The 14,223-nt window shown below is 43.7% G+C and overlaps 1 protein-coding gene across 5 annotated transcripts in view; it reads left to right on the forward strand.

Annotated features, from left to right (window-relative positions):
* MSANTD1 (Myb/SANT DNA binding domain containing 1) overlaps positions 1 to 14,223 on the forward strand; it is a 77,522-nt gene that overhangs the window by 31,916 nt on the left and 31,383 nt on the right. For 3 of the 5 annotated variants that reach the window (XM_007496812.3, XM_007496811.3, XM_007496816.3), the window contains exon 3: positions 7,414 to 7,678. In XM_007496812.3, the coding sequence (XP_007496874.1) occupies positions 7,414 to 7,678 (265 nt within the window). Of the gene's footprint in view, positions 1 to 5,873; positions 6,989 to 7,413; positions 7,679 to 14,223 lie in introns of those variants that run through there. The other 2 variants (XM_007496813.3, XM_007496814.2) reach the window with 2 other exon arrangements.

Below are 14,223 nucleotides of genomic sequence, written 5' to 3' on the forward strand. Positions count from 1 at the left end.
AGAAAATTTAATTTCCTGGGGACTCCATGGCCAGTACTTAATTGTGATATGACTGCACATTCCAAACTCAATTTCCATACCTTAGTTAAGTGGGATTAAGATGGCTTTATACCCTTGTTTGGCCGTCTTCTGGAATCATAGATTCTCAGTGTGAAAAGGCTGTCAGAAATCATCCAACTTGTGCCTCATCAGCTATTATCCCTGACTAGATAGGATCCATTTCTTAGTCTCAAAGGGTTCGGCGCTGAAAGAGACCAGAGAGATCAGTTTCTTGATTAAGCAGATTGTGGGGTTTTCCTTAATGGACTTCCCTGACCAGCAGGGTCCCACAAGGGAAGGGGCTCACCTTTGTGATGGGACCCGAGGAGAGGTAGGAACCGAGAACCAGGGTGGAAATGAAAGACACGGACAAATCAGTGATTGGATAGGGCAGGCAACCCCTATGATTTTCCTTAAGGCGGAAAATGAGGATAATGGAATACAAGGTGGTTGAGGAGATTAAGATAGAGAATGCAGGCCGAGATGGTTCCAGCCTCGGGGAAGGAGAAGGTCAAGAAGAGAGAGACATAGTCATTGAGGAGCCCAGTGGAGCTCCATGGAAGGGAGAAAGGCCAAGAGGAAGTTCATGGGATTGCCTCTGAATTTATTCATGTCCTGCTTGGGCGGTACTCCCAAGGACGTAGTAACCACATCACAAAGTATAGACAATTAAGATTGGGTGGCAAGGTAGAGGGAACACCTTTTGGGCGTGTAGGACATAACCACGCTTTCCCGGGCTGGTCTCCGAACATGTTAATGGACTTGTGTTGGGCAATAGGTCTCGTGATCAGGTCAAGGTTACCTTCACAAAGCTTATCGGTAAAGCCTCATGCTTGGAGACACAGTAGTAATACAGTCATCTATATTTCATAGATGTGAATATGCTTGGGATGCTACACAGATGAAGAAATGGAGACTCAAAAGGGGAAGGACTTGCCCACCATCATACCAGGAGTTAGTAGCTGAGCAGGATTTGACCCTAGCCCTGGACCCAGAGCTCCAGAGCTCATTCCACCATGTCACCATCAGCTGAGTCCAAGAGTTCCACTGCAAGGGGTGCAAAGGGAGGAAGGGTCCCTCTTAGGCTAAATGCCAGAATTGTTGTACAGTAGCCCAAGTTGGTAACTTGGACACAGGGTTCTAAGCTGGCAGTGCCAAAGATGGAAAGGAATGTCTCCAGTGGAAATAGGGCCAGTGCCAGGATCAAAACAAAACTCAAGGAGGCTGAATGAAGTAGAGATATTCAGTTCAACAAATACTTATTAAGTATGTACTGTGTGCAAAGCATCGTGCTAAATGCTAGGGTTACAAAAACAAAACAGGGCAGTCTGTCTTTAAAAGAACTTGTAACCATGGAAAGGGGAGTGATAAAACGTTGAATACTGGTTCTGGGGAGCTCAAAACCTTTTTGAGATAACCCATTTGACTGTTGGGCAATTCCTTCCTTATAATAAGTTGAAATATTCATGGATCCTAGTTCTGTCCTCAGGAGCCTTATAGGAAGTCTCCCTGTGTATATCTTCCATTAGAAATGTCTTGCATACAGAGACCAGAGGGGTTTAATTTATTTTGTAGAATGCCCAGTTCAGAGATGTCTTGGTCACAAAGAGTCAAGTGTCAGCAGAGGGAAGAAAGACAATGAGGCCATTGGGAAGCCCCAGTCTTTGTCTGTTCCACTACATGCTTGGTGAGCTTTTCCTTTTCTTTGGAAGGAGCCCCAATGAAGGAACTAGAAGGGCACACCATGGTACTAGCATCCAGGAAGCGAGCCTAGCCATCCATCAGTTTCTCAAGGCTCTTCCACCTTTGTCTGACTGGATGAAAACCAGCTGGCATTGGTTCAGAATCCTCGTTAGGATCAAATGTGGAACTTTACAGCATAAATCTTTTTTATAGTTATTTAAGGCACTATAGCCACCTTTTCCTTAAGACAATCTACTGAGGGAGGGAGGATAAACATTCTCACATTACAGAGGAGGAAACTGAGGTTCAGAGAGAGGAGTAACTTCTCCAAGGTCACATTGCCAATAAATCATCAAGCCTGCACGGAAACCCAGGGCAAGCCCTACCCTGGTTCCTTGGACTGATATTCCTGCCAGCAACTAAATCCCCAAGTCTCACTACATATACAAAACATAGACTAACCGGCGAGAATTCACAAGTGGACCCTCTATCTTGGATGGACTCCGGCATATGATAGCCCTTTAGAGCTCATTCATCCAAGTGGAGTTGGCTCTGCCAGTTGGAGTACCCAGAAATACGGCTGCTCCCACTTTTAGGGTTCTAGGGAGCAATACTTTGGGTGGCTCTCCTCCTAGCATGAGCCTTCACCAGTTTGCTCCCCCTCAACAACCAGCCAGTAGACTTGAGTTCTTTTATAAAGGCATTTATTCAAATAACAAGGCAAGAACGTGGCTTACAAAGCATTCTCCCTAGCACCAGCAGTGTATTCTCCCATAAATAGGTGGTAAAGAATGGGACAAACTTAGAATATAATGAGAGTGAGGCACAGGGAGGGACCAGCCATGGCTAAGGCAGTTCAGAACTCTAGAATGGCAGCTCCTCTACGTCTTTTCTCTATAGAGAAGGTCCTATTTACCCCATGCAGAGGGAGATGTTAGTGAGAGACGAGCTGTTGGCTTTTCTTAGAGCTTCGGTATCTCTGCAGGAATTACAGCTCAGCAGGGTCTTTTCCTTCCAAGGAACTGGACTGGGCTCATCTGCTGGGCTCAGTTGAATAGGTCCCTTGGTAGCTCCCGGGCTTGGCTGCGGCTGGACGGGATGGGGATGCTACCCTGGACAGGGGCCACGAGACAGGACTAGGCAGGCCAGTGTGGCTCTGGGCAGCTGCCGCTAGATTAAAATCCCGCCATCTGCCCAGTAGGCAGTCTCTAAGCGGCTCTGCGTCATCCCCAAAGTTCCCAGATTTTCTGGTGGGTCCCCATCGCCAGGGACATCTCCATCCGCATTGCCATCTATCAGACTCTTTGCTACCTTGTTCTGTCAGTCTCTCTAACGAGAGGCAGCGTGGTGTTACTCTTGTCAAGTCCCTGAACTTCTTTCTGCCTGAGCATCCTCACCTGTAAAATGGGGATCATGATAGTACCTCTCAGTCATTGGGAGGTTCAAAAGAGATACTGTCTGTAAAGTGCTGCAGACGTGCTTATTCCCTTCCCTCGCACTGTCTAGGATATCGCCATCATTTCAATGCCATGAGATCTATAGGACAGATCAGGGCATCTTCAAGCTTTCCTGGCTGGTCATGAATGCCAGACTCATGGTGGGCTCGTGCTGCTCCTCATCTCTGGCAGGCAGCATCCAACTTGCTTCTAGTTAAAAATAGAGGGGGATGAAGGGTAGATAGGGAGCCAGGCTTAGTTAGACATGAGAGATTCTGGACCCAAATCTGTGTAAAGATGAAAATTACTATTCAGTAACTAAGTATTATAGTTTTAAAGTTTTATTAGTAATAACTAAAGTAAAAGAATTAACTGAACCCAGCCCAGTTGCTAGAGAAGAGAGAGAAAAGAGAGGAGCTACAGTTTTTCTCAAATGCAATCACGCAAAGGTGAGGACTCAAGAAAAGGGAAAAGGATTCTAGGTAATACAGAAAGGAATTTTGGGTAATGTAGTTTTTAGGGGTTCAAGAATTTCCAACTATACATCTGTCTTCAGATATTTCCTAGCTTTGGGACCCTGAACAAGTCACTGAACCCCCATTGCCCAGCCCTTACCACTCTTCTGCCATAGAACTAATACAGTATTGATCCTAAGATGGCAGGTAAGGGTTAAAAAAAAATATAGGGGGCAGCTGGGTAGCTGGGTGGATTGAGAGCCAAGCCTAGAGATGGGAGGTCCTAGGTTCAAATATGGCCTCAGATACTTCCCAGCTCTGTGCCCTGGGCAAGTCACTTGACCCCTGTTGCCTAGCCCTTACCACTCTTCTGCCTTGGATTATTGACTCCAAGACAGAAGGTAAGGGTTTAAAAAAAAAAAAAATATATATATATATAAATATAAATAATATAATATCACATTATATAAATTTATATATACATATGTTATATATATTCATATATATAGGATTAGTCATACTAGAAAATTATCTCCATATACATGGTCTATAAACTCAGTAATAACCCACTTCAAAGCCAAGAAGTCCAGTTTGTGTATCTAAAGATGAATCAATGGTTTTCTGTGACCATTACTCATTTGGTACTGTTGGGAAATTCCTCAACCTAAAGTTCCCAAGATCCTTCTTGGTCCCCTTGCTTCGGGGGAATAAACCACAAAGTAATGCTAGAAGATTAAAAAACATAATTAGCACCAGCTGATGGTGGACACTTGGTGGGACAAAGAGAGACACATCCACGGAGAGATTCCCAGGGGAGGAGCATAAAAAACCAGAGGGTGGCATTACCAGAATCAAAAAAACCCTATCCGGTGAGGCTGCTTAGCCACTTTTTCCGGGAGGTTGAGAAATAGGAGTAAGGCTGTGAGGTGATTTGGAGAAGAACTGTGCACCTTGGGGCAGAACTTGTTCTCCCTGGTGTCTCAAAGTAGCCAAAAATTGGGTTTATTCCAAGAGAGACACTTTCTCTGTGAACAAAATATCCTGGTGAGGCAGGAGGTTTCTAAGATAGGAAGACTCCTTGGTGCAGTTAAGAGGAAAACTCTCTCTTTGGACTTTTACCATGATCAACCAGACAAAAATCAGGACAAAGAATTAATACGGGTTTATTAATGGTGTCAAGGTAGTAATAAGGCCATGGGCTGATCGCTGGCCATCAACAAATGGCTTCAACTTTGGATCCATTCATGGCTGCAAAAGAGGTCCTTGCATCTCAGCTTCCTCCCCAAGATAGCCAGTGTTTGCCAGTTTGCAAGTAGAAGTACAAACGTTCCAGAAACAGAGCCTTCCCCAACCCTGACTGTCAGGCAGGGCTGGGAACAATGGATCATTGTCAACAGAACTTGACTGCCCACGTGGGATAGTAGATAAAATCTTTAAATACTTGTGAACATTTCTCATCCCATCCCAATTTCTTAATGGCTTCTGGGTATTCACTCTCCAAAAGGCAGAGTTCCCCCCCTGCCCCCATCTTTACCTTGGCCAGTTCTTTCTTGAGCTGACTCCAGGAAAACAACTTTTAGGTTAGGGTGAGCCAAAATCTGGTCCTGTATTATTTGTCAAACCTTATAAAAGAGAAAGGAAGAATTAGAAATAAATAAATAATATAAAAGAGAAGGAAAACCTTTGGCTCTTGTAGGTTAGAGCAAACCAAACTCTGATCCTGTCATTGTTGTTTGTTGTCTCTCGAGGATGACGATTGTCTTTGTGCGTTTTTGTGCACAAAGACACCTGTGCATGAAGATTTAAGTGGAAAAGTCGATGCACAGAGACAGTCCCACTCTCTCGGTGTTGGAAGCCTGGGTCCATTGGCACAAAAAGTCATTACACCTGGAGACTTCCTCAGCTGCATTGGGTGGCCGTGTTGTCTTTTGTGCTCCAACATGCCCTGAGCACTCCACAGTGCCTTGCTGCATCGCCATCTTAGCCGTTGAACCTTCTTGTTGGTTTCTTCTGCCTGTTCCGCTGAAGCTTTTATTTGTCAAAATATCCATAAAAGAGAAGAAAGGAAATAAAAATAAATAAATACCAATAAGTATAAAAGAGAAGGAAAACCTTAGGTTCTTGTAGGTTAGGGTGAGCCAAACTCTAGTCCTGTATTATTTGTCAATCCCTATAAAAGAGAAGGAAAGAATCAAAGCTAAATAAATAAATAATAAATATAAAAGAGAAGGAAAACCTTAGGCTTTTGTAGGTTAGGGTGAGTCAAACTCTGGTCCCGTATTATTTGTCAATCCTTATAAAAGAGAAGTAAAGAAATCTAAATAAATAATAAATATAAAAGAGAAGGAAAACCTTAGGCTTTTGTAGGTTAGGGTGAGCCAAACTCTGGTCCTGTATTTGTCAATCCCTATAAAAGAGAAGTAAAGAAATATAAATAAATAAATAATAAATATGAAAGAGAAGGAAAACCTTAGACTTTTGTAGATTAGGGTGAGCCAAACTCTGGTCCTGTATTTGTCAAAATCCCTATAAAAGAGAAGGACGGAAATAAAAATAAATTTAAAAAAAGAATAATACAGAAGAGAACCGTAGCCTTTTCTTGCTCCCTCCTGCCCCCCCTTCTTTGCTCCTTGGCTCAAAAGACCCTTTCCAGAGTAAGCCACTCCACTTTGCCTTACGGTGATTAGATTCAATTCAGTTAGTTTCACCTCCCATGCTCCTTTGGGAATCTTATGTTGATGAGTGGCAAGGGACAAAGCCGCCTATGCCCCGGAGGCAAGTTCATTGTCTCATTGGCCCCTTCATATGCAATTGAGCTATTCAAGCCTCCACTGGAGTGTGGAATGTCTACTTTGCATCTGAAGGCTTTTCTTTTTACATTTCAATGTCTCTGTCTTTTAGCCTCAGCAGGCCTTCAGCTTGGGCTCTCATCTCGCTGGGTCACCCCCTCTTCCAGAAATGACATCTATGGATGCCTGGGTGGAAAACCCCAGTGTGCAAGGCCCAGAAAGTGGCTAGAACTTAAGGCTCCAGGGGAAATCATCTCCTGCGTCTGCTTAGTTTTGACAGAGGAAGAAACTCCTCAGTGAGGTGCAGCCAGAGAGTCACAGTTCCTTACCTGAGATTCCAAGTCCCGGGGAGTGGTGGCTCGGGCCGGCGGCCCCCGCGGCCACTTTCTCCCCAGCTCCAGGCGTAGGGAGATGCCTCCTTTTCCTCTTCAGAGGCGCACAGAGCTTTTCTCTTGTCGCCAATGGGCGGAAGAGGGTCTGGAAGAGTCTCGGACTCCTCCTTTGCCTCCTAGAGAGTCTGTCAAGAGACAACTTAAAAGCCCACGCAGGAGCACGACCCCCTAGGAGAAGACCATGAGCCCCAAAGGTAAGAGGAGTGCAAAAAAGAAGTCGCCACTTAAAAGGAGCTTCTCCAAAGGCTACACGGATCCTTTTTTTGGTTAAACCTTTTAAAAGTGTTTAAAAGCTTTAATATTGATGGCCCGTCAACTCTGTCCTGATTCTTTGGCTTTCAGTTAAAAGGTTTTTGTTGTTGTAGCTTATGCAGTTGCTCTGTTGCTATGGAAACGTGACATCAAAATGACGTTTCCCTGTTTAAAAGCTTTTAACTAAATTCCTGCCTGTCAGATGTAGGCCCCATTTTGTGCACTCAAGCTTCAAGCTGTTGCAAAAAGGTTTCACATGGGCTGTTGTCATTCAAATGCTTTGCCCACTTCTGTACGTCGTGCACGACCCAAAGCCGGGCTCCAAATTCTGCCTCTATTAAGTGTCCTCTTTTAAAAACCCTTTTAGGTCAATCAGCCATGGCCGCAGCAGAAATCCCTAGTTATATTGTTTCTCCTCAGACTGAGAAACACAGGAGGGCCAGAAACTGGACGGACGCTGAGATGAGAGGCTTAATGCTGGTCTGGGAAGAATTTTTTGATGAATTGAAACAAACTAAGCGGAATGCCAAAGTTTATGAGAAAATGGCTAATAAACTCTTTGAAATGACTGGGGAGCATCGCCACGGAGAGGAGATCAAGATTAAAATCACCAACATGACATTCCAGTACAGGTAAGCCGCAGCCCTTTGTTCTGCCTTGGGGATCCCTCCTCCCTTCTCTCCCGCGGCTCCTCCAGGGGACCAAGAGGCGGCCGAGGGGCAGGGGGGGGAAGGGGCCGCCCCCAGGAGGCCACGGAGGGCCGGACCTGCCCGACACCTGCCCCCAAGCCCAGCAGAGCGAGGCCGCGCAGCTCCATGCGCTTTGGACCATCCCGTTCGCAGTATCCCCCGAACCCTATCATTTATTGGAAAACTCGGGAACAAGTTCCAGTGTGGTTCACTAGCGCGCTTGGCTCTGAGTTCGATGCTCCTCTCGTTGCCACTGGGAGGTGGCTTCGTCTGTTGGTTCTGAAAACCTTAGGCTGGAACGTCTGAGCTTTCCCGGGGTGAGGATGCTCCAGAGGGCTGGGGGTGGGGGGTGGGGGGGCGGAGACGAGGAAAAGTTCCAATTCTTCATCCCAGCCCTTGATTGGACCTGGGCGGGTCGAGGGGATATGATTTGCAGGGCCGGGGAAAATCGGATGCCTCCTTCCTGAGTGACAGGCTGGAGCAGGATGAAAAGCCACCTTGGCCACAGAACTGGTCTCTCTGCAGAGGGAGGGAGAGAGGGAGAGGGAGAGGGAGAGGGAGAGGGAGAGAAGGAGAGAGAGAGAGAGAGAGAGAGAGAGAGAGAGAGAGAGAGAGAGAGAGAGAGAGAGAGAGAGAGAGAGAGAGAGAGAGAGAGAGAGAGAGAGAGAGAGAGAGAGAGAGAGAGAGGAAGAAGAATAACGTTTGTGCCCTGGAAAGACTGCTCCCAAAATGATGGGGGAAGGGCAGAAGAAGCGTTGGGGGGGGGGGTGTAAAACCAACCCCAAGAAGCCGATCCTGCTGCCACCAGAAGGAAAGTGAATTTGGGAGGAATTCAAGGACTCCAGGGCTGGGGATGAAAGGTTGGGAACTTAGGAGGAAACCCCAAATTTGTGCATTCAGAGCATCCCCTGCCACCAGCGATTTGATTCTTGGAGAGGGAAGAACTGCTCAGGGATTTATTAATTTATTAATAGTGACAGCAATAAAAACCATTATCATCAAGGAATACTGATGGGGAGACTTCTATTTTCAGCACTGTCTGCTCCCACTCCCGAAAGGCAAGGCAAGAGGAAAATGGGATTTTCAGGTTCAACTCTTCCCTTTTCCCCTTCTGGAAGGTGTCGCTACTTAAGATGTTTCTTAAGGGGTTTCAGTCCCTCTTACCCAAGCAAGGGGAAGGCTCCTAAAACTGGGAGGCACCCTAGAGAACACCTACTTTAACTCTCTTAATTCACCGAACAGGCACCCCAAAGTCGGTGTGATGACCCCACTTACCCGGATGGCATAGGCAATGAGTAGCAGGGCTGGCACCCCCCCCCCCCATTTGAATGACTAGCATACAGACCTGGCAGTGGAGTGTTCTGGCTCCCAAGCCTTCCTGTGCTGGAAATGAGACTCTGCAGCAGGAGGCTAAGGGGGTGATGCTTAGGGCTTTCCCACCTTCCCACCCCATATAGCCAGCACTCAAAGGTCCCCCAACCTGGCCGTGGATGCCCCAAAGTCTAGGACCAAATCTTCTCTGGTTTTCCCAATAGTCAGGTCTACACAGCCCACACTTAATAAGGTTTTTGCGAATTTCATTAAGAATGTAATCTTGGGACTAACCGTAAATAGATATATATTTTTAACACATTGGAAAGAATAGTGGATTAGGGAGGATTTGGGAGATCTGGATCCCAGGCCTAGCTCTTCCACTCCCTAGCTGCAATAAGCCAAGGCAAGTCTTGTCATCTCTGAGTCTCTGAAAGCCTTCCTGTTCAGCACTGAGAGGGACATGAATTCAGTCTATCCAGTCTCAGAAAGAAAAGACCATGGAAGGGAAGGAAATGGGCAGAAAAAAGATGGATGCCTTTAAGGATCCAAAGGAGCTGAGGGGGGTAAAAATGAGATTTGTTTTGCTCCTCCTCAGGGAGGGGAAACTAGGAATAATAGGTAGACTTAGATTTAAGAGTCAATTTAAGGAAAGACTTTTTAACAGTTACCTCAAAGTGGAGCAGGTCATTCTTGGAGGTGATGGGTTCCCCCTTGCTGGACATCTTCAAGCCAACACTCGGTTGGGTCTCTGAGGACCCATACCACTCGGGGGCATTTTTTTCTTTTTTCTTTTTCACATTTAAAAGTTGCTTCTCTCCACCTCCCTACATTCTTATATTTAAAATGATCATTTCAGAAAAGATAGTTTAATTTGATTATTTTTTAAGATCATTTGATCATCTGATCTCCTCAATTCTATCTTTGTTCAGTTCAACTCAGTTCAACTTAATAACTAAATAATAATTTATTATTATAAACATGAAAAATTACGAATAAACAAATTATTATATAAATTATTACACATCAAAATTAGTAATTATAGATTTTAGTAATTATTATAGAATCATTATACATTTTATAATTTTAATATAATTTAATAACATAATAAATAATATAAGTTATATAATCATCATGTTTATAATTATATAAATACACAAAACAAAATTATAAATATATTGTTATTAAAATAAATCATTAAAAATAAAATTATTATAAATATAAAATAAATAAAAACTAAAAGCTCTCTTAGAGAACACCAAGGTGGCCCAGTAGATAGAGCATCAGAGTTAGAATCAGAAATACTCATCACCATGAGTTCTCATCCATCCTTAGACACCTACTAGCTCTGTGACCCTGGGCAAGTCATTTAACTTTGTAGAGTCTTGGTTTTCTTATCTATAAAATAAAGAAGTTGGAGCCAATGACCTCTAAGACCCTTTCATCTCTGAGTCTGTCACTATACTATAATTTTAGATATTGGGTCTGACCCAATGAGTAAACGGAGGTCATAGAGATGAAGCGACTGGTTCAGAGTCACTCAGCCAGTCCATGTCAGAGAGAGAGTTAAGCCAGAATCTCTGACTCCACCTTCAGAACTCTTCCTCACCGCCATGTCTTTTTTTAAGCCAAATGAGTAGCCTAGACAGTAATGATGAGAGGAGAGAGATTGCTGTGGCGTAGGGGCACAGGAACAGGACCTTGGTGGAGAGATGAGTGTGTGTGAGGCAGAGGAAGAAGGGAGAAGACAGCTAGCAAGGTACAGTGTTAAGAAGGGGGCTTGCTTTTGAGAATTGACTTCCCACAGTTCATGCCAAGACTCTTAGGCTCAAAAGCCCTCCACCAACAACGCTTTCAGATTTCGGTGGTTCCTGGTCTTGCCCCATGATGGGGCACCATGGCACCATGATGCCATGGAAGGAAATCTAAATAGTTTAGGAGAAAGGATTCTGCCCAAGACAAACCACTTTGGAGATAGAACACAGCCTTTCTTTTGTCATGAAAGGGAATGATGATTTGGACTCATATTTCTATATCAATTTAAGGCTTACAACATGCTTTTATTAGTATCCTTAGAGCGAGGCACTAGAGGAGGAGTCTGAGGCTCAGAAAAGTTAAATGACTTTCTCTTGAGCATTTGGCTCCTAAGGGATGGGTCTGGTTTCCCAACTTCAGATCTTCTCAGATCCTGGGAATGAGCAATATTTATAGTTTCCCAGTCAAGGGGAAGCATCATAGAATATTAAAACTGGAAAAGACCTTAGAGATCATCTGCTAGGACTCCCTTGCTTTATGGAGGACATATGTTGACAAGACCTCACATTGGCAGGGTTTTTAACTTTCTTTGTCTCTTTTGATCTTCACAAAAATCCCGATGGAAAAATCTCATCATCCCTATTTGACAGGTGAAGAAATTGAGGCTCCAAGCTGGTCTGGCTGCCCAAAGTTACACAGTGAGTTAGTTGAAGAGCTGGTAATAGAACCCAAGTGTTTATATTCCCAGTTATAAGGTTATAGAATTTAAAGCTGGAAAGGACTTTGGAAATCAGAGTATAGAATGGAAAGATCACCGATTCTGGTGTCAAAAGACCCCATGACACTCCATATGTGATTGACCTTAGGCAAGGCACAACCTTTCCAGGCCTCAGTTTCTTCATCTGTAAAATGAGTAACCTATTAAAAAATCTAAAAAAAAATCACAAAAGTCATTTGGACTTGCTGACCTCTGAGCTCCCTTCCATTAGATACATTAAATTCACTTTATAAAGAAACGGACCCCCCCAAACAGAAAAAGGTCATTCACCCCAAATGATACAAGTTATAGTAGGAATCAGAATCAGAATCTGAACTCTCAATTTGATCCTTCTCAATTTAGTGCTCTTTTTATAACACTGGCCTCGTTAATTTTTCTGAGATTCTGAATACTTAAGCTGTTTAACTGAGACAACTGAGTGACTCTAGTTCACTTACGCAGAAAAATTATGGGTCACCTTTAAAATCCATCTGCCATGCATGTGCCAGAGTGCCTACCTTCCACGGGCCTTCATATCCAGATAATAATACCCTGTGTCATCTTAAAATGCTGGGAGAATTACAGCGCTTCTAGAGGAACCAGTTTTCAAACTTAAATAGCTCAGTGATTTTATTTTATCTTTTTTAGAACATCAAAAGGAATCAGTCAAATAACCATGGGCTGGAAGGGAATATGCAAATCTTTCTCTCCCTTCCCCCCAACAAAACCAGAAAAAGGTCCCTCAAACAGGATGCAGCTGTTCCATTTTTGAAGGAATTAAAGTCAATTAATGTTAATGAATGTTCAATCTGAGTCACCGTTTCATGATTTGAGTGGAAAAAAAAGGCTAAAGTCGGACTTATTTTTTCAGCTGTTCATGGCTGCACACAATTGCAATTAGGCCCCGATGCCTCATGCCACTTTTCGCCAAAATCTTATGAAATTAAAGTGACTGAAATCTTTGACCTTCAGTTTTTCAAGGAATGGCTGCTAAGTGCGAGAGACAGCTGCTGAAAGCTAAATTTGAATATTTTACCAGCTTTCCCTTTTCAGATTCAATAATTCATTCAAGACATACAACTTAAGTACTGTCCTTGCTTTCTCCCTCTCTCCTCTCCTCGCCTCTGATTGGTGTCTGAGTGAGGTTATTCATTATTTATTCTGAAAGCTTTTTTCAAAATCCCCAGGGGACAAATTCTGTTTCCATTCCTGAAGGAAAGTGGAAATATCAAACAAATATGGCAGTAAACATGGGGACGATCAGAGGACGAGAGCCAGACATTGTTAGACAGGTGGGCTCCGCTCTCACAACTGTGATTGGTTTTTTAAAAAGGGAATGAATGTTCCTAAAGAATTAATACATTTTGAGTCACTGAGGCAACTGTGAATGGGAAGAGAACATTCCCAGGTTAGAATGAAGCTGTTCCAACAGGATATTGCCCTTCTGAGCCTCAGACCTCTATCTCATCTTGTCTCCCATCTAAAGAAACCAGTATTATAATTAATAATAAATAATAATGTTAGCATTTATATCATGCTTTTTAAGGCTTGCAAAGCATTTTGCAAATGTTATTTCATTTAGGACATTACAGCCCTGTCAGGTATGTGTTATTATCAGACTAAGAAAGGTTAAGTGAATTGACCAGAAACACATGAATACTAAAGTGTCTAGAATTCAGGATCTGAACTCATCTTTAGCATTCAGAGTCAGGAAGACCTGAGCTCAAATGTAGCCTCACACACTTACTGAATATATAGTCCTGGGCCAGTCATTTAACCTTTGCCTCAGTTTCCTTATCTGTTTGGTATAATTAAATTGAATTTCCTCATCTCTCTACTTAATAGCAACTGTATAAAAGTGTTGTTGGGAGTATTAAACTAGATAATAGTTTTAGTACAGTGCCCGGTACATATTAGGCACTTAATAAATCCTTCCTTCCTTCCTTCCTTCCTTCCTTCCTTCCTTCCTTCCTTCCTTCCTTCCTTCCTTCCTTCCTTCCTTCCTTCCTTCCTTCCTGCCTTCCTTCCTTCCTTCCTTCCTTCCTTCCTGCCTTCCTTCCTTCCTGCCTTCCTTCCTTCCTGCCTTCCTTCCTTCCTGCCTTCCTTCCTTCCTGCCTTCCTTCCTGCCTTCCTTCATGCCTTCCTGCCTTCCTGCCTTCATGCCTTCCTGCCTTCCTCTCTCCCTCCCTCCCTCCCTCCCTCCCTCCCTCCCTTCCTTCCTTCCTTCCTTCCTTCCTTCCTTCCTTCCTTCCTTCCTTCCTTCCTTCCTTCCTTCCTTCCTTCCTTCCTTCCTTCCTTCCTTCCTTCCTTCCTTCCTTCCTTCCTTCCTTCCTTCCTTCCTTCCCATCCTCCCTCTTTTTAGTGTTCTATTCACTAGATCACCTAGCTTCTATAGATGTAAAGTTGGATGGGACATTAAGTAGCATCTCATTCAATTTTCAGATATTCATGATGGGGAAACCAAAGTCCAGAGTGGGAAGTGAGATAAAAAATATTAGCAAGTAAGCCTCAGAGTTACAACTGGGATATAGTTCCTCTGACTGTAAGTCCACCATTCTTTCTGCAAGGATCATGAGATTTAGAGATGGTGGAATTGTAAAAAATCATCTATTCCAAATTCTTATTTTTACCAATGAGGAAACTAAGATTCAGAAAGGTGAAGTCA

This window comes from Monodelphis domestica, chromosome 6, assembly GCF_027887165.1.
Source record: "Monodelphis domestica isolate mMonDom1 chromosome 6, mMonDom1.pri, whole genome shotgun sequence".
NCBI classification, from domain to species: domain Eukaryota; kingdom Metazoa; phylum Chordata; class Mammalia; order Didelphimorphia; family Didelphidae; genus Monodelphis; species Monodelphis domestica.